Genomic DNA, 25,977 nt, shown 5'->3' with positions numbered 1-25,977 from the left:
GATATGCTGAGGAGCTCCGGCCTACCTAGACACGAGCTGTCACGGTGTGTGTGTGTGTGTGTGTGTGTGTGTGTGTGTGTGTGAGTGAGAGAGAGAGTTATGTGTGCTATGTCTGAATGCCTCCTGGTGCGTGAGGCATGCCCACACACAAGATAAGCAAGTGTCAAAACTAATGTGTGTGTGTGGTCCTTTTATGGTCTACAAACACACACACACACACACACACACACACACACACACACACACACACACACAGACGTAAATTGCACTTTTACTAATTTAATAAACTCAGTCCATCGCTACTTTTATGGTTTTGTCTCAAACCCCCCCCCAAAAAAGCCTAATAAAGTTTGTGAACATGCATGTCCAGCTCCTACGTTGTCCAGGCCTCTTGTAAAAGAGTGACATATATACATTTGCCATATATTACCAGACTCCCCCCCCCCCGCCCCATGTTCTGACCTCCCTGACACAACTGGGCCAATGACACCCTACACCCCCTCCCAGCTGACTGTCCCCCTTTTAAAAGACAGAAAGTGGGTCTACATACAGAAAGTGAGAGGTCCCAATCAGGAAAATCAGGGTGAGATACAACAGTTCTTGGATGACAGGAATAAGCAGGTTGGGGACCTCGTATCAATACGCCTCAGACCAGAAATGTGGCTTTGCTTCTGTCACATGAAGCTGAGTTGTGATGAGCTGCGTTAGCTGAGCCATCGCATCAATTTTAGAGGGGCAGGACAGCAGAGACACAGGCGAAGTTAAAGTTAAGCCCGGGTATGTCTGATGACAATAGAGGTGGTGGGGGGGGGGGGGGGGTAAGAGATGCTAAACATAGCCTGAGATGGTCTGGTAGCAAAAACAAACAAGGTTTTCTTTCACTCACTCCTTTCACCGGTAGAGTTCAGAGTCCGGGCCGGGGGACGAGGGCCTTTTGAGCCCAGCGACAGGTGTGAATCTCACCCGTAAAACAAGTGGACAACACCACCATGATGTCACCTGATGGTTTGTGGACGACCATCTTGAGGGCTCGCGTTAGGCATGTGGCAGCACCCTAAAGCGTGGCCCGCTCCCGCGTCTGTTTTGCTTCAAATCTGATGATGATTTACAAAATGAGGTTGAGACCATAAATTCATTTGGGAATGGGAAGGGAGAAGTAGGGTCGTTGTCTTCTACGGAATCGCCTTTTCTGAACCAACCAGGGTGTCTCTCCCTGCCGGCATTAGAAGGACTGTAGGTTTAAGGCACTGAAACAGTTCTCTTAAGGGGTCTATGACCTCACCACTGCTGGCTCCTTGTACCAGCCGATGGCCCTGGCAGTTATACAGTGTCAGCACCTGTGTTGTTGTCGGCACCGATAAGATTAGCCAGCGAAATACATGTAGATTAACGCTCACGGCTGAAGTTCAGCGCCCAGAGATGTGAGTAGTGACAATCCAATTGATTTGATACTGCTGATCCCACATCAGCTGGAGACGAGGTTGTGGTTAGCTTATGTTATCGCTGCAGTGGAAACCATCTCCAGGGATCACAAAAAGGGGGCATGCAGGGAGATTGGGCCCAATTAGTCCAGGCAGCAGCGGCCCCTTTTATATTAAGCTATTTGATAAAGGCTTAAAAGTGCTTGATAGGAAGTTTAATCCATTTAGGCCGCAAGCAAATGAGATTGAGGTTGACATTAAAAAGGTCACTTTGGCGTAGCTGTCAACAAACTATTAAAAGTCTGTGATGGCCCACAGATGCAGAATGTCACTTCTTCTGGAGAAGCTTGCGGAAAGATGTTGTGAATCTGACAGACATTCTTACACCGTCTTGGTCAAAAGGCTCTCCGGCAGAACTTGTCGCATATTTCTGTCAGAAAAACTTAAGGAAATCAGTTGAAGAAGGACAAACGGCAACAGCATTGACCGTGTTTTGCTTTGATGATGTATTTCCCTCTTGCGCCCATGTTGAGAACACATCAGAACGCATGAGCTTGCGGTATACCAAGAAACACATGTGCCCCAGAGCTCCCTGGCAAACGGTTCAAGAGAAGGGACCACAAGAATTGAACACTTGGGATCTGGTCCTTGAGGAAACAATTTAAAATTACGTGTACACAGAAAGTAAACTAACAAACCCTCATAGCAGTACATCCCATACCTGTCAAAGACATGACATTGGAGAGTTGGCTGTCTATCGATGGGGCAGCAGACTTACGGATACAGGGCCGAAGAGGGGACCTGCCCTGTTTGAATCCCGGGGCACAGCGGCTACACCGGAGGCCGGTCACTCCTTCTCGGCACAGACATTGACCGGTTGTCTGGTTACACCAGCGACCCACTGCTCCCAGTACATGGCACTGGCATGCTGGAAAGGTTAAAGACAAAAGATTGGAAAAGTGATACTGTTGTAGTCGTTCTTACTCACAAGCCTTAAGCAAAGTGTTTGAAAGCGCTGTGCCAAACATGCAAACAGATGGTTTTCTATTCATACGTTTATTTGACATACGGCCTCAACAGAATGTCTCCTAAATATGATTTGTGCTTCTGGCAACCGGATGAGGCTTTGTAACACTTTGGACTCATGAAGTATCAGGCTCATTAGTGTCTTCGTTATGCTCACCAGCTAGTTCGTCTACGTTTAGTCTCTCTCAGAAGGACTTGACCCGAGTCCAAGCGGAGATGCAAATTTGAGAACTTGAAACTTGTTTGATGAACACTGATTAAAAAAATATTGACTTGGGCCACATTCCAACTGCCTGGTAGCTCCCAGAGACTGACAGCCTGTGCTGGAGAGAGACATGCGCAGTTCAGAGGCGACTCTTTAAGGAGGAACTGATATTACAAGCTAAATTAACTTTTTTGTTTCAACCGTGATGTTTACGACACCAGGGTAACGCACAGAGGCCGTGGTTTCTGTTGATACACTGGGGAATGGAACATAACTTTGGTTTTCATAACATGAGAGTAGACATGGACTTGAGACAGAGGACTTTTTACTTTTTTTAAAGGAAAAATTCAATTTTTCTAGATTTGAAGAAGACTAGGGCAAACCCTAGCAACCTGGGATGATGCGCCCAAACAGCAGAGGGCCAAAGGCCAGGGAACAAAAGGCCAGATTGAGAGGACCACCCATACGTGATGGTCTAGAGGCTTAATCCTGCACGACAGCAGGCATCTGCCCTTGTAGAGGACACAAGACCTCGACTGACACCAGAAACTCTATTTTGTCACAGGACAACACCGTGGTTTGGTTTACTGGGTTTTCTTGAATCTACGACCAATGAGATCCTGATAAAACCAAGCAATCTTCCAGCCTACCAAGAAGGGAGACGGGTGACCAGGTTGAGAAGATTCCATTGGCAGTCCTACACCAATTTTTACTAAGGGGGCAGGTTGTTTTGACAGAGTTGTGAGTTTATCTCAGAGGAGATAAAGACAGCATACCTACAAAACGGTTCAGTTCAGTAGACAACAAAACAATCATTCAAAAAAAAAAAAAAAAAACAGTTTATCGCACTTTGCCCGTGGTGGTAGCACCAGTCGGAGGGATCCAACTGAAAAGTTGTACCACACCTTTGTCAGAGCTTTAGCAAGAAGCTAATTTTATTATTATCCTTGACTCTACTTTTGATACTTTTACAAGAGGTGAGTCCAGTTGCCCGAATTGATTCTTTTTGAGAACTCTACTTTCAGAGGTGGGCCACGAGGGGTCCAAGCTCAATGTTAGAGGGGAACGTTAAATCATAAAACTGGACATCTTCCTAGATACACAAAAATCACACGATAAAAGATCATTTTCTCTTGATATCAGCTGTTTTATGTGGCCTGGATTTGCTAATCTTTTTATTTACCGCAACTCTCATGGGATAAGACCCAGAGAGAAAAGGCAGACAGACTCACTGCATCTGCTCTGTTCACACTCCAGTAATGTTTAAACAAAGCCTTTCGTGTCCAAATAACTGGAGAGAATGAATAATTGGCCTCAGAAGGGTAATCCAATGAAGCAGAGCATAAATAAATAAAAGTTGTCATGTAAGACTGTGTGAGTTTGGGATAAAATGTAGTGTTAAGTCTATTTTTTCATCCCTGTGTGTGTGTCCAACTCCCAGAAAGCCTGTTAACTCGGGATATATTAGACTCAAGCTTTCACACAAACATACCAGAGTATCACAGTCACTTAGGACATGTGACCAGTCAAAGGTCAGAGGTCACAGCAGATGCCAACCGGTGGTAATGACGGGGCTACAGGTGGAAGCTCAGAGGGGTTTGTGTTTGTGTGTCGCTAACAGGAATAGCTGTCCGCTCTCACAATGTAACCAGCCAATAAACACTTCTGGACACTGGGACGAGCTAGCATGCAAACACAGGGGCATAAATAAGCCTGTCGCTCTCTAATTGGCTTTCATCTCGCAGAAATGCAGGAAATGTTAAAGCTGCATGTCTTTGCATATGCAGAAATACTCAAACAAGAATCCTCCTTGACCCCCCCCCCCCCCCCCCCCCCCCACACACACACACACACACACACACACTTCTGGTGACTGACGTTGGCAGGCTTTGCGGTGGTGTAGCGGCTTGCTGTGGTCCCGTGTGAATCCATTCTGGCAATACTGGCAGTGTCGTCCGGCCGTGTGATGGCGACACTTCTGACACACGCCGCCACTCTGCCGTCCCGACTGCTGAAACACCTCCATGCTGAAGCGGCACTTGTTTGAGTGTCCGTTACACTCGCAGGCTGGAAACAGGAGAGAGAGGATTAACGTGAATGAGGAAAGTTAATGTGCAAGCCTGCGGGGGAGAGATATTGGATGAGGCTGTGTTGGTCAGAACTGAAGATGCCATGAAGCTCCTGACCTGATTTCTACTGATTCCACGTAACCGCCATGGAAACAGAACTTCTCATTCTAGCTCTTCCCTCAAGGGGTGACAGAAGCAGAAGCACTAATGGCCTCGTACTAGTACACCTGACATGGCACACACGGAATGTTGGAAACGTTTTATGCATATCCATCTATATATTAGCAAAGTTTAACATGAAAACAAGTAAACAACAAAAATAAATGATAAAGAGGAAAAATATGTGACTAACTGATTAGACATATTACATTAGTAGCTCACAATATAATAATATTGTGTGCTGAATGTGTACTAATAATCACAGTTTCAAACAATTTTCTTTGTTTAGAAACAGAAATGGAAAGGACTGCGTGTCGTGGTAGTATCAGCAGTCAGGGGATGAAGTATCGACTCGTCTCACTGTGATAAATGCTGCAGCAGGCAGAGGTTTAGAGGCTGCTGACCTGAACTATTCAAGAGTTAATTTAGGAATTAAAAAAAAAAAGAGAAAATAACAAATCGGGACTGAATTGAGTGAAAATTATGAAAAAAAGCTTTTTAGTTTTCTGCAGTTTCTTGTGCGATGGTTATACGAATCACGTTTTTTTATGGAGGTTCAAAAAGAATTGAGTTGCTATTAACAAGGAAAAAAAAAATCCAGTTTGATCTGGATATGTTTACAAAACAACAGGCCTTTGATCTTACCTTTGATCATTTATCAGTGTGCTTGGTTGGAACATTTTCTAGCTGTCTCCATTTCAAGTTTGCGCGTTACAAGCTTTTGGTACATTAAACATCAACGTAAAATAGTAACACATTCTCTCAGTGCTTTTACTGACCTATTTTCAAAGTGTGTTTTACTTGTAGTGGGGAAATATCTCAGTAATTTAACAGTACTATTTGAGTACATAGCAGTTGCAGCTACCAGCAGTTGCAGGAGTATTTGATGCTGCTACATGTATGTTTCCCTTTCCAATATAAATTCTTCAAAAAGGAAAAAAAAAAAGTATTTGTAGGTATTAGCGGAACATTGTGAGAATGGTAAAAAAATCAGTTAATTCTTACTGAATTTACAATATCTTTGATGTCTGACTCACCAACACAAGGGTTTGCGTGAGTGGGTGTAGCTCGGTGCCAGGGTCGGTCGAAGTAGAAATCCTCACATACATCGCAGTCTGGACCGGCCGTGTGATGCTCGCACATACACACTGCCCGTCCTGCATCGTCACGGCGACACCTAGAGGCATGTCCATTACATTTACACCTGCCTCCAACCTGCAGGTCCGAGAGGGCCAGAGAAGCTTGGATGGGAGTGGCTAAAGCAAATGGGGGCGGGACAACCTGAAGGTTTCTGGAGCTTTGCTTTGTGTTGAGATTATTGTTTCTCCTTTTTCTCAGTTCCCGCCCTTTGTTTCTTCTGTGCTGACCCTCGACAGTCCAATTACAGCCACCATTTGGGCAAGGCAGCCAATGAATATTTTCCCTCTTGTGGCCATGCCCTCTTACTTTAATGCCTTTCTTTGTGGACATGAGTCTGTCTGAGCTGAAATCGTCCCCGCCTTCTTGGCTGGTCACATTGTGTCCATCTTCATCCTGATCTGAACCTTTATAATGACTTTTCCTCCCAGCTTTGTTCCTCACACCGGTTTCTGAGTTTTTTATCCCCCTGGTAAAAAATGCCAGTGCATTATCCGTGTTCATCTTGGCAACCTGATCTCCAGTGTGTCCCGTGTAGCCAGACCTCCATCTCAGTTCGTCCTTCATATCTGAGCTGCCCGTTTTTGCCTTTTTTGACACTTTGTGGAAGACCACTCGGATATCTGTGGCCGTCACCCAATCCTGGAGGGTGGGACTGTAGTCAAAATCAGGAGACGATGGTCGGCCATCAAGAGTAGAGAAGGCCAGCACCATGCCACCCCGCTGCCTTTGCAAAGGCCGCGGATCAGAGCAAAGAGGCTCTGTCTCCTGGTGCCTGTTCTGGGCCACCGTCTGGGAGGGCATCCCAAAGTTGCCGAGGCAGTCGCTGGAGTAATGTTGCATTGGCCTCCAAGTGCGGCCATAATCCATTGACTTGAGGATGGAGATGGAAATGGGGTCTGAGGGCTCCCCCTGATGGCAGAACTGCAGACTTATATAGGTGATTTCAAAGCGGCGACCGAGGGGCAGGGTGAGGACCCAGTCCCCGCTGTCAGGACTCCCATGAGCCATCCAGCAGGTGAGGTTGTGAGGATTATGAAGGTCCGTCAAAGTGGTGATATTTCCTTCATAATCAGACCTTTGGAGAGAGTGGCTAGCGTTGACCGAGACCCCATAGGCGGCATTGATGAACTCGGATAGACAGTGTCGTGGGCGTCCATCTAGCTGATAGCAGGGATCATGAGGCGATGTCCAGCTCAACGGGATGTGAGACAGGGAAGAGAAAACAAGGGCGCGAGGGAGGAAAAGGAGGAGTAGAGGGAAAATAGGGAAAAGAGAGGTGGAAGGGGGAGGGGGAAAGGGTAGTAACATCATGTCATCGAGCCTGTGGAGAAAAAGAATATGATTTTAGTAGAAAACCATGTGAACTAGATCTTAAAAGGGGAAAAATGATTGATTTATAATCTGAATTTCAAACCAAAGAAATCCAAGATAGGCCACCTGTGCCCTTATTGAAAACACACGATACCAGCTCACTGCTCACCCTTGGCTTTTGCAAGATGCCAATAAAGATCTCATCTTGTAAAAATGTAAACTGGGATCTTCACTGTAGTGTCAGCCACTGATTTGATGCCATGACCTTCACCAGCTTTTAAGAATATATCCGTCTTAAAACTCCCCGCAACCCCAAAAAGAGTGCGGGCGAAGACGTGCTCAGCAAGTGTGTCTGGAATGACAAAAAACATGCCCGACAGCTGGGGCTAAACCCAGAGCTGGACCACATCCATCATGTTTATGGTTCTCCTTTTCCAATCACTTCGCCGTCGGTCCGTGCTGCAGGCGAGCGAGAAGCCTCAGCTTTGGGAGGTGTTAGCAAACCGAGAAAAAGCTCCAGAGAAATAACAGAGGGGAGGGAAGAGTCAGATTAGTCTAAAGGATGGGTGGAAATGATTTACAGATCGAAATGTGTGTTCATCTTGAGCCCCTACATGGATACTTCCGTAGTAAAGACAAACACAGACTTGTGTACGTCCATAGTGTGAAGAAATCCCTTCCCGTCCCATACAACTGGTGATGAGTGTAATTCATCCCGTTGTCAAGATTCGATACCCGCGAGCATTCATTCTGGCATCTGGACAAAATGAACAATGAATCTACATCCTGTGGAATCAGTGATTTATTGTTAGAATCACTCACACAAAGTCCAGAAGGAGATTCCAAACATGTCCAGTACCCTCACTGTTTGGTCATTCTCTCCACTTCTTCTTAAAACGACTCCCATTTCCTCATTAACTACCCTCCTTCCATATTTTCAATCAACTCTCCCTTTGCTCGTCCATCTCCTGGCCCATCTATCACCTGCCCCCTTCATTCTGTCCTGGGAATATTCTTAACTGCTGCAAGATTGATGATGTCCTAACAAGCGTTTGACAGTGACAGCAAAGTCAGCAGGGCTGCATAAACCAAACCCGTAAGAGAGGACGGGGCCGAGAGCCTCTCCTGCCTCGTCATCCCGCTCAATTAGCCATCGACCGAAACATGAGGCTTCCCCTCGGGGACCACACAGCTCTGAGGGAGCAATGGCGTTCCCTCGTCTGCAAACGCTGGCGAAACGTTACGATAACAGTACAGTAACAATAGTTGGTCCACGCTTAGTTATACATGAGTGCTGAATAAGAACAACTTAAGCATCAACATTTATTATGTCCTTCGCAAATCTTATTGTAAATGCATCCCTAAAGTTAAGCTCCATCCTAACCCAAACTACCTTTACCCTCATTTCGTTCCCTAACTTGCACCCTATCCTTTACCTTGTTTTGGTGTCCTAACATTGACCACTTTCACCCGATTCCTTATTCATTTTCTTCCCCGAATCCTAACCCTTACCCAGTTTTCGTTCCCATCTTTTCTTTATCCTGTCCCTTATTTTCCTAACCCTAACTAATAATAATAATAATAATAATAATAATAATAATAATCTTCTCTTAAACCTACCCCTAACCTGAAGATTTTCTCCATTTTTCTTCACACCTCTCAACACCTTTCTGGAAATCAATCAATGTAGACCGCAATAAAATTAAAGTTTACTAATGATTCTTATGCGCAATGATATGAAGGTTTGCATCCACAGCCTCTAAATAATACTTTCTTTCTTTTTTTTTTTAAAGTGTAAAGTCAATCTGACAAGAGAAACGTTGTTGATGGCCCCTGCAATGCCTTTGACACAACTGCCAAATAGTTGGAGGCGGGAGGCAACTCAACCCCCCATCAGTTTTTGCTGTAACACCTAAAGTTACCATTCGTGTATCATTACTGGACACATTGGTAAACTGCTAAAAGCTGCTTGAGAGTGGATCAACTGAAGCTGCGTGGGACAAAAGGGAAGATCAGGTGTATCAGGTTCTGCAATGTTAGTACTGGAAACTGGTGTGTGCAGCGATGAGTGGTCTGACTGTGACCCCAATTCTGTCAGGCTACATTCCTGGGGTCCAGAATGCTCCGCCAGGCCATTCCTAACATGTTGAGACATGCTGCACGGGAACCTGAAGGCACCAATACACGTATGTTGATCAAGTGATTAATTAAGTCAGTACTGGAGGATCCAGGGAAATGGTGCAGGACCTGGCTGAGGGTTCTGGGAAAGGGGGGTCGGTTGTTTAACATTCCCTTGACATACACTTGTTCTTGTCTCTCTCACATTACATGACTAATTAAACATCGGCCCATTACAACCACTTTGATGAATGGATGTTCATCTGAGAGAGGCCCCTGAGGGTTTTAACACGCCCCTCAAGGCCAAATCCAGACTCTCTTCTTCCGAAACCAGATCATCTGTCTGGCATCGCCAACATAACCCAACGGATACAGTTTCAGCGATTTTTTTCGCGGCTGCTGCTTTCCATAAATTCACACGGTCGGCTTGTCGGAAGAACACTCAGGAGATGTTCCTTTTCATGACGCCCTAATTAGTTTTGATGGGATACATCATCACGCAGCATTACCTCAAAGAATTAACCTTTAAAGCGCGAATTCGCTTCGGAGACATGACGTATCGCTGAAAATATTTCTGAAATGACTTGGCAGTGATGTCTGTCTTTCAAATAGCTTATACAGCCAAATAGTGGTATGATGAGATCAACATCTCCGGCGGGTGATCTTCAGGAGCAGCTATGCTTGGCTGGCAAACGCCTGGAAAAATACTTGCTGACAACCTGGGGGCATGTTTACAGCACAGTGGGACAGAGGAGAGGGAGGACGCTGCCGCTCGCAGCAACAAGCCGTCTCAGATGTAGCTCACACTGAAGCGTGTGATGAAGCTGACAGCAGCTAAAATGTTGACGTCGGGCGCATTGTCTAACATTTTGGTTGGAATAAAACATTTCTATGAAATTTTGTCTACGATATGAAAGTTAAGAGTGCCTTTGACACCGATGGACAGTAATCGAGAGGGTTTTTGTTATTCGCTCCAGTCACTATTTCATGTTGTATTTATTAAAAAAAATATCTGAAGGTTTCCCAAGTGATGTAGATGATAGATTACATCACCCCTGGATCTCAGTCTTTGGTTTTAAGAACCCCAGCTCTGTTCTTCCAATTGTGCTTTAATTATCCATCCATCAGTGCATTTTCTATACGCTCATCCGTGAAGGGTGGGTGGGGGGGGGGTCATGTTGCGACTGAAATCTCTTTTACCAGTGAGTCCTAGCCAAGACAGGTCAAAGTAGTAGCATAATGGTCACAAGGAGGTAAGGCAACGAACCCAACCAAACCAAGCCAAATCAAATCCATCCATTTTGAGACTGCTGATCCGTTCAGGGTCACGGCCAAATCAACCAAATCAAATAAACCAAACTAAATCAACCAAACCAAACCAAACTAAATCAAATAAAGCAAACCAAATCAACCAAACCAAACCAAACTAAATCAAATAAACCAAACCAAACTAAATCAAATAAACCAAACCAAATCAACCAAACCAAACCAAACTAAATCAAATAAACCAAACCAAACTAAATCAAATAAAGCAAACCAAACTAAATCAAATAAACCAAACCAAATCAACCAAACCAAACCAAACTAAATCAAATAAACCAAACTACATCAACCAAACCAAACCAAACTAAATCAAATAAAGCAAACCAAACTAAATCAAATAAACCAAACCAAATCAACCAAACCAATCCAAACTAAATCAAATAAACCAAACCAAACTAAATCAAATAAACCAAACCAAATCAACCAAACCAAACTAAATAAACCAAACCAAATCAACCAAACCAAATCAACCAAACTAAATCAAATAAACCAAATCAACCAAACCAAACCACCACCACTGTTAAAGTATATCTGTTGCTTTTCCGTTGCATTGAAATTCCTCACAGAAAATAAATTAATATCAATGACCTGAAAGACACGAGGAGAAACATAAAAGTCCTTTGACAAGGAGGCAGTGTTTTCAATTTCCAACCATAAAATCAAACTTTCAGCGCTGACAGAATCACTTCTTAACGATTAAAAGCTAAACAAAAAGATGTGACCTTAAAATACGGGGCTTTTTTTTGGGGCGTGCGCTGTTTGTCTCCCACTTCAACTCAAAACTTCTGTCCTCTGTTGTGCAGAATTGAATGATGTCTTTGTCTCGAACCGAACTTCCAGGGACTCTGAATTATTTAGTTCACCTGTGTTAAAGTCTCTCTTTCTACCTGCTAACTGCCTTCGACCCGCACACTCTTCCCGTTGTTCTGGCGAGCAGATGAGCTGGATTTGGCCTGTCTCACACATTTTAAAATTCCTCGTCATGGGCAGCAGCTCCCGCCAGCCCGGCTGGGAAGAATTCAAATTGCTCTGCTGCCTCTCTGATAAGCTCGAGAGCCCGAATTTCTTGTAATGTACAGTTAAAGGAAAGGAGACGAAGAAAAAAGAAAGCGGGAAAGGTTTCCCAGGGCTGCAGCTCCCCTCGAAGTCACAGAGACTGTAATAAATATGATCAATTATATAAGCCCGCTCTTCTAGTCCGCGCGTTTGAAGCCGGACCAAAGCACCTGTTGGCGCATGTTACCACACTGACACCTTTGTTAATTTGCAATTGTCCTCAGAAACACAACACTGAGACGAGAGAGGCTACGTATGCGGTCTGTATTCCCCAACTGCATTCCTGCCTGCCTGCACATGTGTGTGTTATTCCACACGGAGCAGATTCCAGGAGTTCTGTTTTTGGTGTAATAATCTAATTTTAGGGGGGGTTTTTGGGGGGTGGGGGTGGCGGCGGTGGAAGTAACAGACAGCACAAAATGGATTATCGCTGCTTGTATCTTTAGCAAAAGGCCGCCGTCCTTCATGTTTGCACCTCCGGCAAACAGACAGTGCATGCGCGGGGGCCCCCGCAGGGGTCAGCGGCACCTCTACATCAGCCCCATGACTTCCTTCGCATTTTTATAAGAAAACACATGTCACCCTCTTGATATTTTAAAAGCAAGTCATGCCCCTTGTGCCCCCACCTTTACAGTTGGCCAGCCCCCCCACCCCCACCCCGCCCTCCATGAAGGCTCCTGCTTCACATGTTGATATTGAAAAACAGATGGAAATGAAATCATTGTGATTCCGTGTTGCAGTCACGCCAAAGACAACCTGGGGCACCACGGGGAAGAAGAGAGCTTCAAAGGGAGCTGTAATTACGTGTCAATTAATTCCACATGGTGCCATATTCTTATTAATAAGGCTCTTATAAAAACAACCCCAAAAAAAAATAAAGCGCTGTGCCTGTCAAGAAACAAACAAGGATGACTTTTTTTTTTAAGAGTGCATACCTTCACCAAGGCCAATGCAAAAAACAAAAAACACACACAAAAAAAGTCCAACGGATCTGCTACAAAATTTTATGGCTTCTTCCTCGGCCCACTCCTCCTCCACAAAGTTTCATGAAAAGATTTTGCGTCATCCTGCTGACAGACGGTGAAAACATAACCCACTTGGTCGTTGGGGGAAAAAAAAAAAAGGAACACCGATTTTTTTTTTTATTCAGATATTATTCTACAGAGGAAAAAATCAAAGTTAAAGCCTGTGAAATTGTATTGACTCGTATTAATTCATGTACGTCTATTAAAGCAAATACGGTAATAATCTTTAAGGAAAACAAACAGCACTACAGCCTGAAGTCAGTCTCACACACACACACACACACACACACACACACACACACACACACACACACACACACAGGATTGAATAGACCTGAGAACAATGTTTCACTCAGCACGGGTCATTACACATGAATGTCGATCATATTGAGCCTGGCAGGAGCTAACAGAGAACCTTAATTACGTCAATTAAGAGGCTAATTGCACTCGTTACACATAAATCTGCTGTAATAAATCAAATTCATCTGCTAGACTGGAAAACAAATATTTACACATATATAAAAATATATATACATATAAATATATGTAAATATATACATATAAATATATGTATATATATGTATATATATATGCTGTACATCGGCTGAAAATTTGAAACGCTTCGAACAAATCAAGTATAAAGAAACTCGGCAAATAAATTATTCGAACAGAGATCAAATAATTGTAATTATTATTGTTTTCGGTTTTATATTCAAATCTGGAGACTGAAAAGTCTTAACCTGCTTAAATTCAGATGAACGCGCAACACCGGGAGAGGCAAACACCGCCGGCAGGTCGGGCGCCTCTGATTCGATTCCCTCTCCAATCTGACGTTTGACGCGGAGGGCGGGAGGAGGACGTGCCTCGTGTCAGTGACAGCGATTGTTTACGTCAACAGGTTCAATGTTTGCAGTCGTCATTTTGTGTTTACTCTCGTAAAAGTGAAGTACAGCAGTTGTTACAGTGGCAGAAGCTCGAATAGTGAAAACCCGTGAAGCTCCGCGTCCCCGGCTGTTGGTCGAACCGCTAAACGCAGAGCCCAGAGGGGAAAAAACCACGTCGAAGGGCTGTTGCGTTGATGCGGGGGTTATTGCGTGAATCTGCGTTCTTGCGCGTGGTGGACGAACAAACCGCCCAAAAAAAAAAATTTTTTTTTTTTTTTTAATAAAGGAAAAATTAAAAAGAAAAGTCAGATTTTGACGTCTGGAGTTTCCAACGAGAGCAGAGACAAAAAGTAGAAGAGGGACCCAAGTGAGAGACACAGAGGAGCGGGGAAGACTCACCATGCGCGTCCCAGTCCAGCGCTTCTCCTCCGGACTTCCTCTGCTCCCGCCGCGGTCCCTCCGGATCATGGAGAGGAGCGCAGCAAGTGTCCGGACATCCAGCGCGACTGGGGGGTTGAAGGAGGGAGGGAGAGAGAGAGGGAGAGAGAGAGAGAGAGAGGGAGGGAGGGAGGGAGGGAAGGGGGGGGGTCCCGGTAAATTAACGGCATCTGTTGGGAGGTGCGTCTCTCGTCGCTGATGCGAGCCAGCGAGCTTCCAAAACCGCCACAAACACCGAAGATCCGTCTAACTCAGCGGGAGTCAGGAGTCCCGACTGCTGCTGATCTCAGGTCAGATACCCCGGGTCTCTCCACCTCTTCAGCTAGACAGTAAATTTACATTTTCATTCAGCTGCAGCTTCTTTTAACTGAGCTGGTTTTATTTTATTTCTCATTCACACGTCAAGAACAGCTGCTTTCCTGTCGTCATCACTGCCACTGACAGGCTTTTTTCAGAATTTTGCATTTATTAAAACTGGGATCCTGTAATAATTCCTATTCATTCTGCTTTTCTTCCTCTCTATTTCTTCCTTTATTTTATTTCTTTTCACTCAGGGATCTGTTCCCTCCATTGCCAGGAAAATGTTTTATTTTTTTTTATAATAATTAAATTAAATCCATCAAGATTATACATGCATGTCAAATTTCTTATAACAAGAGCAAACTGAATGTGCTTGGAAATAATTCATCATCACACCTGACGAAATGACCTTGACAGCAACGTGCCGCTGTCATCGCTCGGTATTTTAAAGGATAAAAAAAAACAAAAAACAAAGAGTTTTATTTTTCTGACCCTCACATTTCCCTAATAACGCATGTCAACTTTCATCTGATCCGCCCGGTAACCGAGGCTGGTACTTTATCTGAATTAGCCGGTTTAGTCCGGTTATTCCGGGAGGTTTCAAACGTCTAAGATGTTGCAGATCATCACCAAAGAAATAAACTCTCTTTAAGCCGTCTCGTCTGCTCCGGAGACGCTTCCTCAAGCCTGCGAAAAGGTCGAATTTCAACATTTCAGGGCTTGTTAAAGACAAGCAGATCATCCTGGGGGCTTCATCACCAGTGGCGGGCAGAGTGAGGACGCCCAGCAAAGACAGTTGTAGTCGTCTTATCTCGTTTTGGTCCAGGCAAAGATCTCCGGCTTCGCTCCAATTATCCCTCGGCGGAATAGGAAAAAATGGCGGAAGTTAATTGGCTGGGGTGGATTGTTCTCAGATGTGAAGTAAAACTGCTACAGATGGAAATAGAAACGAATCGAGGTGGAGAGAAAGAGAGAGAAGCGGTCTGATTGGAGAGGAGGAAACTTTCCCAGAGAAAACCATAAAACTGATTGATGACTTCCCTCGAGGAATGTTTCCCCAGGTGTGTTTTATATATGTGTGTGTGTGTATGTGTGTGTGTGTGTTACAGTGCAGAAATGCTATCCTTGGATGCGGTACAAGTGCAATAAAGAAAATTGAAGGACGCAATTGCAGGTTTATTTATCAATATTACACTTTGGCAGCACAACAAACCTCCAGAGATTTCAGCGAGCTGATAGGAATAATTGTGAGTGTTTAGTGAATCTTTAACTGCACACATGCTTACTGGTAACAGAAATAATCTGTAAATATACGTGTGTGTGTGTGTGTGTTTCAGAGTTTAAGAAAACTCTGCCGGCGGTCCGCGACAGGTGATTCACACTCCTTACGTTTGCACACCACTGCAAAGACGGTCAAATAAACCGAAACTCACGGGAACGTAAAACAAAAAGATGACGGGATTTAAGACAGATTTCACGGCGCAAGAGTGCCGTTTTTTTTTTTAAATTTAAAACTACAACAATGGCACCATACTGTCAGATAGGAGCCAATCTGATGGATAAATACTTGTATTTCAGAGAACAGCCCTCTTATTTCCCAGTAGTTGGAGCAAAGAAACACCAGATGAATCCGGTTACACACACACACACACACACACAAAAAAAAAACAACTTGGAAGCAACTTTTGGCATCAAAAATCAGATGAAATCCGGCTCCAAGATTTAAAAGCATTAACTCTGTAAGGGTTCACTTCAAAGACGGAGGGGAAAATAATCCCACAAATTCACGAAAAAGGAATTCATCAGTGGTGAAAAGATTCATTCAAGGGTAATTAAAGGGTGCACCTCAAGGTTCCGTGTCAGGCCCCCATGGAATTTAGGTTTCATCTGACGTACATTGACCGTATGGCGAATGAATATATTCAAAGACAACTTTATAGCTAACAAACGCCATGACAAGTCATACACAGCAAGACAAAAGCAGCGGTACAGCCTCGAATTTCAACATTCTTACCGAAGGTGAGCGATGACTCGTGACAAAATTTGAATAAATAAAGATTATGCGAGGCAAAGCTTATAAAAACGCTTCAAACCATATTCAGCATTTTGAAAAACACATTAAAAATCGTAAGTAAAATGCTATTCGTGGTAATCCTTGCAGGACATGACATAAATTCCAATTCAGAAAAGTTTAGTTCTCCTCGTGGAGGGCAATTGAGGGAGCAGAGAGCAGCACAGTTGGTTACACAGCAACAGCACACATAAGGTAAGGAGGCAGAGGCCGTGGGGCCGAAGAAGTACTAGTGCACAATAGATAAGTAGCACCGTTACACTGATGACAATAATGAACAGATGTAGGATTTTGGAATTTAATTGCAGAGGCGTGAAATGAGGCCAAAGACAGCCGTTTGAATGAATATTAAACTCTCAGGGAAAAGCAGATGTAGAAGAAATGAACCCGACTAATTCAAGGTGTCAGATTGTCGTCGTACAGTCATTGCTTCAATTCAAGCAAAGTAAAATTTATGGGTGTACCTCAAGGATCCATGATAGGCCCCAGGGAATTAGGGCTGGACCTACCGCGTATTGACCAGTTGTCATTTGAGTGCATGCAAAAACAGACAGGGAGACTTCGTTGTTAGCTAGCTTAACGAATGCTACGACAATGTACGCACAGTGGCTGCCGCTACGAAGACAGAAATATATTAGAAGTAGATTATTTTTAGCATTCGTGAGAGAGCCAAAGAGTGGCCAAATCTTGATGTTTTTACCTTTGGAAAAAATGTTTCAAATAATTAAACAAACTTACAAAAAAAGAATTTTAAAAATTGTATTAAAACAAGCCATTTTATTTTAACTTTACAACATTTACAGGACTTTTTTTTTTTTTTTTTATTTGGCCTCATTCTTTTCTCTGCAGCTTTCTAGATGTGCCCAGTTTGTGCCGGGGAAGGAGAGAAGATGGATTTTTCCCGAGTTAAAGTAATAACTCTTCCACAGTAGTTCTACCCTCTGATCACGTTACCGGGGGGGGGGGGGGTCATATCTTATACAACTGTGCAGCATCGTCTGAAAATAAAACTTAACAATCAGACGCAGCTGATCCTGCATCTCATTCGAGGACGCTGAGAGACGGTAAGAGGATCTTCTATTAACGTGGAGACGCGTCTCGCGTGTCACACGTCGATTCCCGAGCTCGGATCACGTTCCCTCCCTTCTGTCCTGCTACAACTAAGTGGAAAATCTGAATAAACACATGAAACGGTACGTTTTCTTATCACTAGTGACCTCTTTTTTTTTTAATTTAATACAAGGAAACTGTAAAAAAGCAGCTTTGACTGACACGACTGGCCCCGAACAGTGGTTAGGAGCCATAAATCCAAATTAACGTTTCTTTTCCAAATTTCCTTCCCTTTTTGACACGTTTGGCACGAGTGTGGACAGTTGCGGGAAAAAGATGTGACGAGTTTTTATTCATATTTCAGTTACACACTGACAGCGGAGGAAGTACTTCAATAAAAACACCAATAACCCCCCCCCGCCTTATTTATTACTCATATTTATTATTTAAAGATATCTACAAAAACGTTGCTCTTGGCAGTTTTTGAAATGAAGCCACTTCTGTACGTGAAGTTTTATTTTGGCCTAATTTCGGGGAGCCAAAACAAAAAGCGAAGCAAACAAATGGATGTGATGACTTAAAAACAATACGAATTCATTTACACTTTATGCGGCATCAAAAAAAAAAAAAAAAAAGGGGGGGGGGGGGGGGAGTCATTGAATTTTTAAAAACGTTTTGGTTCAGCAAACACCGCAGTAATTCACTTCTTTTTAAAAGCATCACACGACCCCTTTTGTTCCGCCAAGAGATCCAATCAGACAAGACGTAACAACAGAGTTCTGCTCGCCATCACTCCGTGGGTGTTGATACTTTCTCCTCCTTAAACCTCAAGTACTTCTTGCTCATCAGTCTGCGGCAGCGCGTAACTGACACAAAACCCAGAGAAGCGACTATAAATAAAGGTGTGCGGCGTGTAGACAAATACTCGCACTCCTGCGGTGAATTATGACACAATTCAGTGGGACTGGGAGAGTATCAGGTGCTGCAGCCTGAACTGGATACGGGCGACTGCTGCTGCTGGTGACACAGGCCACATACGCGGCCGTGCAGGGCAGCCGGTTCTCAAACGGTGAGGAAATGTTCCGCCATCTCAACAGGAACACGTTTGAGAAGGAAAAGAAGAAAAAAAAAAAAGAGCCTCTACGGGTAAAATGCGAGATTTACGAGACCAGCAAGAAATGTTTGGAATCCATCACTGGATTTATTTGAAGCTTTGTTTTTTAGGCGCCAGGTCCCAGGACGAGAGGACGAGGTGCTGTCGCGGCACTGAGCCTCTGAGGCTCGAGGCTCTCAACCGATGAGCCTCTGAGGCTCTCCCCAGCCCAGACCAAACTCTTGTATGGGGTTCAGGCCGTTTCTGTGCTTCGCTTCCATCTGAGTCGCTCCAGAAAAGGAGCTTGGGACAAATACGCCGTTCAGTTGACGGACACGGAAAATACTAACGTGGCCTTCGAAACGCCGTTTCTCTGACTCGCACGTCCCTTCCTACTGTTGCATGATCAGCTGATGCCTCACGCACGTCTGTCTTTGTTGAATAAACCGACCTCAACCACTTTGCTACCTGATAACTGAGAAAAACAAATATATTAAAATAGCCCTTTTGCCTCTCCGTGTTCGGCCCCCCAGGCCCCATGACAGCAGGGCTCGACTGATATTCCCTCCCATTCCTCCTGTGCCCCCGTTACTCTGACGTCTACTCCGTCGCTCTTCAACATCAAACGTTTGCCGAGTTGAGTCCCTCTACGCCCCCCCCCCCCCGACACATTTTCATGACTTTGAAGAAAGTTCTAGTAGCTTAGCATTCTTTGAAACGTCTGTTTACACACAAACAACTCGCCCGTACATTCGTATCCAAGCTGGGTGAGGACTTGTGTCTGTGCTCCATTTTCTCTGTTTAGTCAGATCATTCTGAGGCAGATTTATTTTTCAACATCTTTCCAGGCCGGGCAATTGCATTTTCCAGGATTTTCCATGACCGAATGAATCCCTCTCAAAAACATGAATAAGCTCCGCCCTGTTAACGGCCCACGCGCGACAACACGGTGGAACAGAACCGCAAGGTCCTACACGGTTCCTCAGGACCGTCCAGGTCGGCCCCAGTAACGGCAGATTTCATCAAAATAATAATTTTGAATAAAAGCTTCTCTTTATGTTTGGCATCCCAGCATAAAACCTGTGAAGCGCCAGGTGGAAAAATGCTCACCCGTCACGTTATTAGAGCAGAAGCTGGTTAGACAGCCATTGTGATGAATACATCTGATAAGTATTCCGCCTTTTTTAATTTTTATTTCATAAATAAAGGCACTTGTCATCTTTGTTCATCTTTCCAGTGGAGCAACACTATTGGACCGACTGTAGTTTCCTTGTGCAGCACTACAGTCACAAAAAAAACATTCTTTATCACTCACACTCAGACAGTTTTAGGCATACTAGTACACTTATTAGAGGTAGTACCATCGAGTCCTGTGTTGCTCCTTGGCGCCCTCTTGTGGCCAGACTCGGCTTCAGTCTCCTGAGCTTTGCTGCAGCTCTCACACGCGCCGTCATCACCATCTACCGACGTCCACCTGAAAGAGGAAACTGAAACCTTACCTTACCTTTAAATTGACTCTTTACCTGAACCTAGGACGGCGACTGACCTCACGCCGTTAAAAGAACACGCCTTTTTCCCCGTTTTCCCCTGATTTGAAGTCGGCTCCGCCTCCAGGTGACACGTTATGTAGATCTACAAGGAGACACAACGTTACGCGCCGAGCCGGTCAGAGGGATTCGGTTGTTAGGGTCAAGGGTTTGGTTCTGACGGCGCGTTGGGGGTGGAGGTGGAAGAGGAACGGCTCCAGTTGGATGCGGAGGACACTGTTGTGGACCCGAGGCAGGAAACCAGAACTGGACCCGTTCAGCTGGGAGTCTATGAAACATCTGTGAGGAACAGATGGATTCTTATCAGATCACGCAGCGATTATTAGATCAGGGAGGAGGAAGCGGATTGATAATTAAAGAAAGGAATCAGCCGGGAGGGCGAGCACGGGACTCACCCCTGGGGGTCGATGAAGGCGTATCGGGGGTAAGAGTTGAGGTCAGAGGTCAGAGAGGCCACACAGCTGTTGACGTAGAGACGGAGAGGAAGACGATTCTGAACGGAGGCTTCCATGTTGATCACGTCACCCAGGAAGTAAACCGATGACGGCCTCTCACCGCTCCAGTCACCTGATCGACCCCAGTCTCAGTTCACTTTGATTTCAAAAGGTTGTTAAAGGTTTGACATCCTACGACAATGAGAAATATCCCAATAATATTTGAGATCCGTTCAGAAGTACGGCGTGCAGGTCATTTAGGGCCAGTTTGCTAACCTGTTTTCTTCCATGTCTTTGAAAGAAATCAATCGATTTTGCAAAGAAAAAAAGGGTGGATAAGTTGAGTACATGAAACATCAGCGAATTACAAGAGAACTGGCCGCAAAAAATAGAAATATAAATAGTGGTTTATAAACTTTAGATGCTCTACGACCTGGTGAACCAATATGGAAGCAACACTTTATTGCCTCCAATATTTTATATTAATATTTTAGTGTAAAATCTGTTGCCAAAACGAGCAACTGTGAATCAGCTCCAGCTATCAGACCCTCCCATGTGACCAGGGGGGCAGCTGGAGGACACCCACCTGTCATGAGCCTGAGCTGGAAGTCCAGGTGGAGGCGATTTGAAAGGACGGAGATCAGGGGACTCCAGGTGGGTTTCAGGGCTTTGCTGCCCACGGGGAACTTCCTGCAGGGCAGAGACGAGAAGACGGGTCACCAGAACCAGGCCAGAACCAGGCCTCCTGCATGCCTCTTGGTTAGCATGAACAGAAACAACATTATAAAAAAAAAAAAAGTCAGCTCAGTGAGCCGACCCCACTGGAGGCTTTTATTTTGCAAACTGGGGGTGAAATTCCTTTAAAACTCCAATCTTGCTGCTTGCCAGACACCTGGCAAACGTCACGTCGCCTTCAGCGCATCTTTACTGGAAACTCATCGCTTTGCCGGAACAAACTCATGCAAGTGGACAGCAGGGGTCTTCACTGGAGGTCCCGGGTGGAGGCAGGGTCATCTTACAGGAGACGTCTTCAAGGGCGGACATTTTATGTCCTTTGAGCAACTGGCAACTAAATTCAGACTCCCTAAACGAGACTTAGGGAAGTGAGCTGTATCACGTCTGCACTGTCACCTCAAACAGAGTTCCCAACCCGTGCAGGACAAGCAGGGCGCTGGGGGCGGGGCTTCTGGATATGACAGTCTCATGAGACAATCTCACCCACCAGAACTGGAGGGTTTGAAGAGAGCCCGGGAGGGGGGAGGGGGTCTACAGGGTGAAACAGCTACCGAGGAGGGAACTACCAGGTCCTGGCGAGAGCCCTGCTTCATGCGTGATGTAATACCGACGGCACTCAAACGGCACGGCGGTGCAGTGGTCAGCACTGTGGCCCCCCAGCAAGAAGGTTCTGGGTTGGACCTCCGGCTCCATCACGGGATCTTTCTGTGTGGAGTCTGCATGTTCTCCCTGTTCCTGCGTGGGTTCTCTCTGGTACTCCAGCTTCCTCCCACAGTCCAGAGACATCAAGAGTTGTCTGTCTCTATGTGTTGGCCCTGTGATGGACTGGTGACCCGTCCAGGGTGAACCCCGCCTCTCGCCTGAAGACTGCTGGGATAGGCTCCACCCCCACCACCTACCCCCTTGACCCTTAACAGGATAAGAGGTAGAACATGGAGACAGGGGAATGGAGAACCCCCGCGCTGCCCTCTGATAGGTAGACATGTAACCTAGTTATTTTTGGGTTGGGTTCATTTGTGTCTTTCCTCGTGAGCGCTGCACATTTGCCTTCTTTTCTTTATAATTTCTTCTTCGTGTATATTTGTCGATTCCATTCTCTTTCCCTCCCCCATCACGTTTGCTGCTTAAAAGCAATAAAAACTGAAATACAAATAAATAAAGACTACACACCTGTTATATTCACAGCTCACGGTGACAGCAGCTCCCCCCGGTTGCCCCGAGCCTCCCGCTTCGCCTGGAGCAGAGTACAGCAGCACGTTGGTGTAGCGCACAGCGCCCCCTGTGGCCTACAGCAGAAGCAACAACGGTGGACGGGACAGAAACCAGTTCCCACCAGCAGGTGGCAGCGTTGACGCCTGTTCTTGCTTGCTCTGCACCTCAACCACTGATGGAAATTTCAATATTTGTACAGTACATTTGCAGTTTTATGCTACTTTATACCAATTTCATGTCTTTTCTTTTGGCCCAATCCACTCCCTCCCTTTTGCTGCTCTCTTGAATCTCATTTCCTCTTGTAAGTGTTCCTATGTCTTTTCTCATGTACCGTGTTTGTAATTATTCATTATTCCAAACGTCCTCCATGATCTCTGCTGAAGTTACTCACTAGCTCCACCTGCAGCTGCTACTACAGTCACCTCACTGTTGTGTACTTCTACTTCAAGGATCGTAGTAGAACTACCAACCACCACTTGGCCTCCACAGTCACTCAGCGGTGCTCTGATGATGAACTCTCCGGCTTCAGACTCGGAGGCCGTGCAGCGAGTCTGGGACGCTCTGCCAGGTCCAAGTCTCAAGTGCGAGGGATCCACGGGGAGATCGGGGTCAAACAGGTACGCTTTCATCACAACCTCCACGCCATCCTCGTCGCATTTCACCGCAAAGGTCTTCACCTTGTGGTCCCCGGCAGCAGTGCTCATTTCCTCGTGATCCCCGGGGCGGGCGTTTGCTTCCAGGGCCGCCAGCTCGGAGAAAGACAGGAACAGAGGTTGGGTCTGGTAGGTGTAGCAGCCGATCGCCTCCAGGTTGGAGAGAAGAAGACACAGAGACAGCGTCAGACCGGCAGACTCCAGAGTCATCGTTGCGTTGCTGTCAGAGCAGCTTGACGCGATCAAGAGGAGCCCACCTGGAGCTCATCACCCTTGATTGACAGCATCACATCCTCACCTGTGTGGAAGGCCACGCCTTCATTTCTCTACGAGCACCTTTGACGTTCACAATAAAAAAGCAGAAAACAAGCCAATGTTATTGAAAAAAAAAAAGACATTTTATTATTTTGAAGAAAAACCGTACAAATGTCAAGAGACCAGGGACTGAACTGGTTCCCCCGATCGAACTACTTTGAGATCGCAAGTTGTAACTTGTTCCCACATTTTTCTCTCTGTGTGGCCACAAGATATCAGGAATCGTTCCCTAAAGTCTTTGATTTGGTGACCTGATAACTGAATCAATCACGATGTCAAGATGAAGGGGCCCCAAATTATAATTTGTTCCCCAAATTTAAGGCCACTAGTTATGACTTGTTCCCTCCATTCAGTTTTTTAGGCCCACTAGTTAGATGTTCCCTCAATTTAGTTGTTTTAGGGTACCTATTTATAACTGTTCCCTAAATGTAGTTATTTAAGGGCCATAGGTCATAACCTGTTCCCTCAATTTAGTTCTTCAGGGGCCACATGTTACAACTTGTTCCCTCAATGTCCTTCATTAGCGGCTACAAGAGATGTTCTTGTGAGCGACGGCCACGCCCCTGATTCACGTTGGCCCCTCCGGGCCTCCGTACTTGTGATTTGCAAGAAGAAGTACATTCATGTGCAGCAGAATACAGGAACCAGGAGATGTACCAGCCTCAGTATAATACTGTAAAAAGACATGACTTTTGTATAAATATAGAGTGTAAACTTGACTCCAGAGGTACAGTCTCACTGTCACAATCATTCTGTCCACGTTTGCAGTTTGGCTGCTCAGTTTCCTTCCCCGTTAACGTTTTGCTCAAAGCTCGCCGGCGTCGTGCGCCTTCCCTTCCACCTCCTCTGTGCTCGGCTCCTCCTCGGCCCCTCCACCGGTCCCTGTGTCGCCCTTCCACACCTCCTTTAGACATTCTGAGAGAAGGAGAGAAGAAATCCATGAACTCTGAACTGGACGTCGGCTGAGTGATGTAACTAAGCTCCTCCCACCTCGCTCGGACGCATTGAGGACATGGTTCTGACAGAGGAAGTTCTCCAGCCTGTCGTCCTGATGGTGGAAGTACCAGTCCTCCACGATCTCCTCGTACTGCTCCAGCATGGTCTCACACTGACACACACACACACACACACACACACACACAATAACCAATACTGCCATTTCTGAGTACTTCCCAGGAAGTACACAGTCAAAGGTACTCTGCTAGTAACCTGTTTTTTCATGTCTGACACTTCCACTGAGGGTTCGTCCCACAGCTCCAGCGGCAGACCCAAATCTACTTTAACCCCCTTGTTGACCAGGTTCTTCAGAGTGCTCATGGTCTGACTGGAGCCCTGCAGCGCACGCACGCACGCACGCACGCACACACACACACACACACACACACACACACACACACACACACACACACACACACACACACGCATGTCAGAGTCAGATGTAAGGCAAAGCCGCGGGGGAGGAGTGTGTTGACCTTGGCGTAGCGGAGGCTGCCCGGCCGCTCGGCGTGAACGTTGTACTGCAGGATTCGCTCACACAGGTTGTCGACCGCCTCGGTCAGACGGGTTTCCCTGAAACCACCAGAGGAGAAACGGTAACCTAACACCCGTGACTCCAAGTCCCAACATGCCCTGCTAGAGACACCTGCTTCCTTTTAGGGCTCTACCATCTTTTCTTTCCTGACTACCGATCCCCTCTGTCTTTACTTTTTGAAAGACAACAAAAACAGAGAGAGAGAGACGTGCAGGAACAAATGGATTTTCCCCTTATTTTTATACATTTATAATACGTGTGTGTGAGGTGTGTGTGTGTGAGAGAGAGAGAGAGAGAGAGAGAGAGAAACTTGGGGGGATGAGGATCACCCCATGGAACAGAACCGTTGTGGTCATAATTAATAAATAAATGAACAAAAGAACAGATAAACAGAAATCGTTGTACTTCCCCTTCAAAAGAACTTCACAGGAAATTGAAGTTTTTGTTCTCACAGGAAAACGAATCCATGAACGCGCTCCAATTTCCCCTTCATTTTCAAAACAACACAGTTTCCCCCCCCCCCCAAACATTTTAGACACAAAGGAAAATGTTACTCTTTCAGTTTCACCTTTGTTTACGTGGGGGTTTTTTTTGTCCCCCCTCAGGAAGATCAAATATAAAGATGAGCTAAACAACAGTAAGAAACAAAATAGGAACTAATCCTGATTTTTGGACGAATGTTAACATCCTGGTCCAGAACAAGAACGACAACAGATCAGAACGATTTATTTTTTCCTTTTTTACGACCAACATCTGCCAATAACAACATTTTCATGTTCTTGTTTTTTTTAAATCACTTTTAAAAACCTGCGTAGTAAATGAAACTTTTTTTTTTTTAAGTACTGGCTCACATAAATACTA

General features: G+C 45.3%; 2 protein-coding genes across 6 annotated transcripts in view; both read right to left on the bottom strand.

Annotated features, from left to right (window-relative positions):
* The window catches only part of ntn5 (netrin 5), a 32,143-nt gene extending 8,430 nt beyond the window's left edge, over positions 1-23,713 (bottom strand). The window contains exons 1-10 of one of the 5 annotated variants that reach the window (XM_086197997.1): positions 23,569-23,713; positions 23,088-23,420; positions 22,576-22,691; positions 21,257-21,360; positions 20,632-20,803; positions 20,398-20,515; positions 20,236-20,321; positions 20,051-20,163; positions 14,137-14,243; positions 7,207-7,341 (exon numbers count right to left, since the gene is read on the bottom strand). In XM_086197997.1, the coding sequence (XP_086054123.1) occupies positions 7,333-7,341; positions 14,137-14,243; positions 20,051-20,163; positions 20,236-20,321; positions 20,398-20,515; positions 20,632-20,803; positions 21,257-21,360; positions 22,576-22,691; positions 23,088-23,420; positions 23,569-23,592 (1,182 nt within the window). In that variant the 5' untranslated portion in view covers positions 23,593-23,713 and the 3' untranslated portion in view covers positions 7,207-7,332. Of the gene's footprint in view, positions 1-2,199; positions 2,350-4,530; positions 4,720-5,917; positions 7,342-14,136; positions 14,244-20,050; positions 20,165-20,235; positions 20,322-20,397; positions 20,516-20,631; positions 20,804-21,256; positions 21,361-22,575; positions 22,692-23,087; positions 23,421-23,527 lie in introns of those variants that run through there. The other 4 variants (XM_086197996.1, XM_086197995.1, XM_086197994.1 and 1 more) reach the window with 4 other exon arrangements.
* cnpy4 (canopy FGF signaling regulator 4) overlaps positions 23,645-25,977 on the bottom strand; it is a 2,956-nt gene continuing 623 nt past the window's right edge. The window contains exons 3-6 of the mRNA XM_086197998.1: positions 25,058-25,154; positions 24,795-24,917; positions 24,576-24,693; positions 23,645-24,500 (exon numbers count right to left, since the gene is read on the bottom strand). Of these exons, the coding sequence (XP_086054124.1) occupies positions 24,391-24,500; positions 24,576-24,693; positions 24,795-24,917; positions 25,058-25,154 (448 nt within the window). The 3' untranslated portion in view covers positions 23,645-24,390. The remainder of the gene's footprint in view (positions 24,501-24,575; positions 24,694-24,794; positions 24,918-25,057; positions 25,155-25,977) is intronic.

This window comes from Aulostomus chinensis, chromosome 24, assembly GCF_037954235.1.
Source record: "Aulostomus chinensis isolate RoL2024-O1b breed Wild chromosome 24, RoL_Achi_v1.0, whole genome shotgun sequence".
In the NCBI taxonomy this organism is placed as follows: Eukaryota; Metazoa; Chordata; class Actinopteri; order Syngnathiformes; family Aulostomidae; genus Aulostomus; species Aulostomus chinensis.
The sequence above is the reverse complement of the archived record's forward strand: the minus strand, read 5'-3'. Positions and strand labels throughout refer to the sequence as shown.